This window comes from Carex rostrata, chromosome 23, assembly GCF_964058835.1.
Source record: "Carex rostrata chromosome 23, lpCarRost1.2, whole genome shotgun sequence".
NCBI lineage: Eukaryota > Viridiplantae > Streptophyta > Magnoliopsida > Poales > Cyperaceae > Carex > Carex rostrata.
In genome coordinates this window covers 789,158-792,887 of record NC_135940.1, presented here as the reverse complement: position 1 = coordinate 792,887, position 3,730 = coordinate 789,158, and the positions used below count along the sequence as shown (strand labels likewise).

At 35.1% G+C, this 3,730-nt stretch overlaps 1 protein-coding gene across 1 annotated transcript; it reads left to right on the top strand.

The window, feature by feature from the left end:
- The first annotated feature begins 441 nt into the window (after positions 1-441).
- LOC144574860 (leucoanthocyanidin dioxygenase-like) lies at positions 442-3,419 on the top strand. Its single transcript, XM_078324945.1, has 3 exons — positions 442-1,045; positions 2,677-2,929; positions 3,054-3,419. Exons 1-3 carry the CDS (start codon positions 531-533, stop codon positions 3,351-3,353), a joined length of 1,068 nt encoding a protein of 355 aa, XP_078181071.1. The 5' UTR covers positions 442-530; the 3' UTR covers positions 3,354-3,419.
- Positions 3,420-3,730: the final 311 nt, after the last annotated feature.

Below are 3,730 nucleotides of genomic sequence, written 5' to 3'. Positions count from 1 at the left end.
TTATTTATGAAGTGATGTCGTAACTCTTTATAACTTTGATTTGATCCTAATTAGCATAGTATTAGGATTGGTTCACTTTAAAAACTAATCTGAATAGCTTTTTAGGATCGGTTTTTTTGAAAAAACCGAACCAGATAGGTATTAGTATCGGTTGTTTCATATAGTCGATCCAGATAAGCTGATACTAATTCCAGTTTTTCCACTAGTGACAAACGTATTGTATATTTTGAACATATTTATTCGAGTATTATTCAAGGTTAAAAGTATAATAATAATAAGACTTACAACACGCAATGCTGATAAATGAATTAAAAAAAAAAAGAAGTGTTATTCCCGATTTAAAGTAAAAATTAAATCAATCTTTTTCCGGATGCAAGCCTCCAATATTGTTATAAAGCCCACATATATATATCTGCTCTCGGTTTCAATATTCTGGCTATATATAGACCGGCCATATATTAGCCAATTGAATTCTCCTTCTCTATAGCAACAGGTGGAAAATTAAATCACAAGAAATTGGCAACAACATAATGGGTATGGAGGTAGTGGCAGCTAGAGTGGAGAGAGTGGCTCAAAAGGCACTTGATGCCATTCCGACCGCATACATACGGCCAGTGGAGGAGCGAAAGGACATGGGAGATGCATTAGAAGTGGTGAAGGCACAAATAAAGGAGGCGTTCCTGCAGATACCAGTGGTGGATCTGCGGGCGTTTGATTCAGGAAACAAAGAGATGAAACAAGCCTGTGTTGAGTCTGTCAGAAAGGCGGCAGAGGAGTGGGGAGTGATGCACATTGCTGGGCATGGGATAGCAGCTGAGCTACTGGAGAAGGTGCAAGAGGTCGGCACAAAATTCTTCGACCTGCCAATCGAGCAAAAGGAGCAATATGCCAATGACCAAGCATCTGGCAAATTACAGGGATACGGGAGTAAGTTGGCTAATTGTTCCAGCGGCAAGCTCGAGTGGCAGGACTACTTCTTCCACCTCATCCACCCGGTGGAAAAAGCTGATTTTACCATCTGGCCTAAGGAGCCTGCTGACTACATGTAAGTTATAAAAAACTATATATAATTAAGCTTAATTACTTTTATATATTTAGTCACGGTTCAGAAAATTGTATTTAATTAGCTGCCTGGAACATGGAACATGGAACATGAACTACGAACATTTTCATGCAATATGAATACATTAGAATAGTAAGAATTGTTTCAATTGTACTTCTGATAAATCACTACAGTAAAAAATCTGGATTATTAAAAAGTATCAAGTATTGGCATATATATACTAAAAGGTTTCAAAAAAAATGTACATTGATTTAAATTCCAACTCTTCCTCAAATAAAATTGATTTAGTACTAGGTTATAGACACATCGGTCAGGAACTTTCCTCCCTAATTAAATTGTCACTTTTGATTTTAGGATCATTGCTTACATTTAATTTAGCAGCTTGAAAGAATACATTTAATTGAAAGAGTATATTTATCTTTTCTGATCAGGACAACAGTTAATCGTCATCTACTCTTTCAATTAATAGGCGATTATACATGGTTAAAAATGCTAATTGTACACCGGTCCGCAATCGTGTACGACCGCATAGTGTAAGTGTTAATAAATTGTACGCAGTTCTAAAACCGTCTATATTTCTCTGAAAAAGGCGTGGATAATTTTTTGCAAAATATTCACAAATGACTTTTTAAATTAAAAACTTGATAGTCTCTGCTAAACATATATTTAGAAAAAAAGACTGAAAAAACAACAAAAAGAATCCTAATTCCGACTTTACAAGCAGTTAAATGAAAAACGTCTAAGAAATATTATGGTAAAGATATACAAAACCAAAAACTAAAAAGAAAAATAAAAAGGGAATTAATGTCAAACTTTTAACTCAAATTTTGAGATACTTCTCTGTAATTTTGTGCCTTGTATATATATATAATGTGTGATTGACTTTCTGTAGCTGTATTTTGTCAATTTTTTGAGCCGGATATAAATCTGCTATTATTTCAAAGGAATCACAGGGATCTTGTTATTTCTATCTCAACTTTTTAAAGTTTTTTCATGCATGAAAAATTTATATTCAAATCTCAACAAAAATTAACGTCTGGAATCGGAATAGCAGGGTCCATCGATCCCTTTGTAATAACAGCAGATTTATTTCCATCCCAAATTTTGAAGGAGCATCTCGCTGGGAATTTAAAATTTTCCTGTATACTAATATTTATCTCATCGGGATTCGGAGAGGCAGTTAATATATAATTAAAAAATAAATAAAAAAGATCACGATGCACTTCCAGATCCATGTTGACAGCAGGTTGCATGTGACGCATGTCCATTGGCAGGTCATAAGGCGCTCCTAATTAAGAATTAAGAATGAGCAGTGTTAGGTGAGAGGATAAATATTTATTCTATGGTTGAAGCTGTTAGCTAGATGTAAACATTAATATAATTAAGGTTGCACCTGTTATAAATTTATGCATATATATCAAAATACTAAATTTTCAAATTCATACAAATATAGTTCACAAAATATATTTATACATATCATATTAATTTATACAAATTCACAAAGTCATACATAAATATTTAAGTGACAAAGAATACTGAAACTGTTAAGTGAGAAAGGAATGAGGATATATACCACTAGATAGAAATTAAGTTGTTTCCAATTGGTGAAACAGTGAAGTGACAAAGCAGTACGGGAATGAGCTAAGGGCAGTGGCAACAAAGCTCTTGTCTATACTCTCACTTGGTGTCGGGTTAGATGAGAACCGGCTTGACAGAGAGCTAGGAGGCCGAGAACACCTTGCTCTGCAGTTGAAAATCAATTATTACCCAAAATGCCCCCAGCCTGACCTGGCACTGGGAGTCGAGGCCCACACCGACGTAAGCTCTCTTACATTCATCCACGCCAATGGTGTTCCCGGCCTCCAGGTATTAATTCCATTTTTAAATACTGAGTAATGTGAAATCCCCTCTTAGAATCAATCGTTTATATATATCCAAATTGAAACATGCATGCACCTCAATACATTTGTACATACTAATTAAAATGCAGGTATTGAAGGATGAGCGTTGGATGACAGCAGAGTGCATTCCAGACACGTTAATCGTCCATGTAGGTGACGCACTAGAGATACTAAGCAATGGCAAGTACAAGAGCGTATTGCACCGCAGTCTGGTTAACAAGGAGAAGGTGCGCATCTCCTGGGCAGTCTTCTGTGAGCCCCCGAAGGACAAAGTCGTGCTGAGGCCGTTAGAAGAGCTGGTCACAGACGAAACGCCTGCCAAGTTCGCGCCACGAACCTTCTTGCAGCACATTGAGCAGAAGCTGTTCAACAAAAAACAGATTAATTAATTAATGTTGTAGGCAACAAAATATCAAGGGCGCTTGTACCTCGATCTAGCGGTATCAATTAGCTTCCGTCTGGTGTGTTTCTATGAATAAATTAATAAAATTTGTTCGTTGGCACATCAAGAAATACTGGTGGTGTAATTTTATTTGGCTTTGGAATTTTATTTGATTTCATTTGATTTGATTTTTTCAACATTGGCTCTGGAATTTGATTTGATTTTATTAAATTTCTTTTATTTTTACAATCTTTTTAATATTTTCATATAGTATTGATGTAAGAAATTAAAATAGTTATTTTTTTGAATAAAAATTTGAGATCAAGTCACCTAACTATTTAATATCTAATTAATTATTCAGATCTTTCCGGATTTCAAACTTGT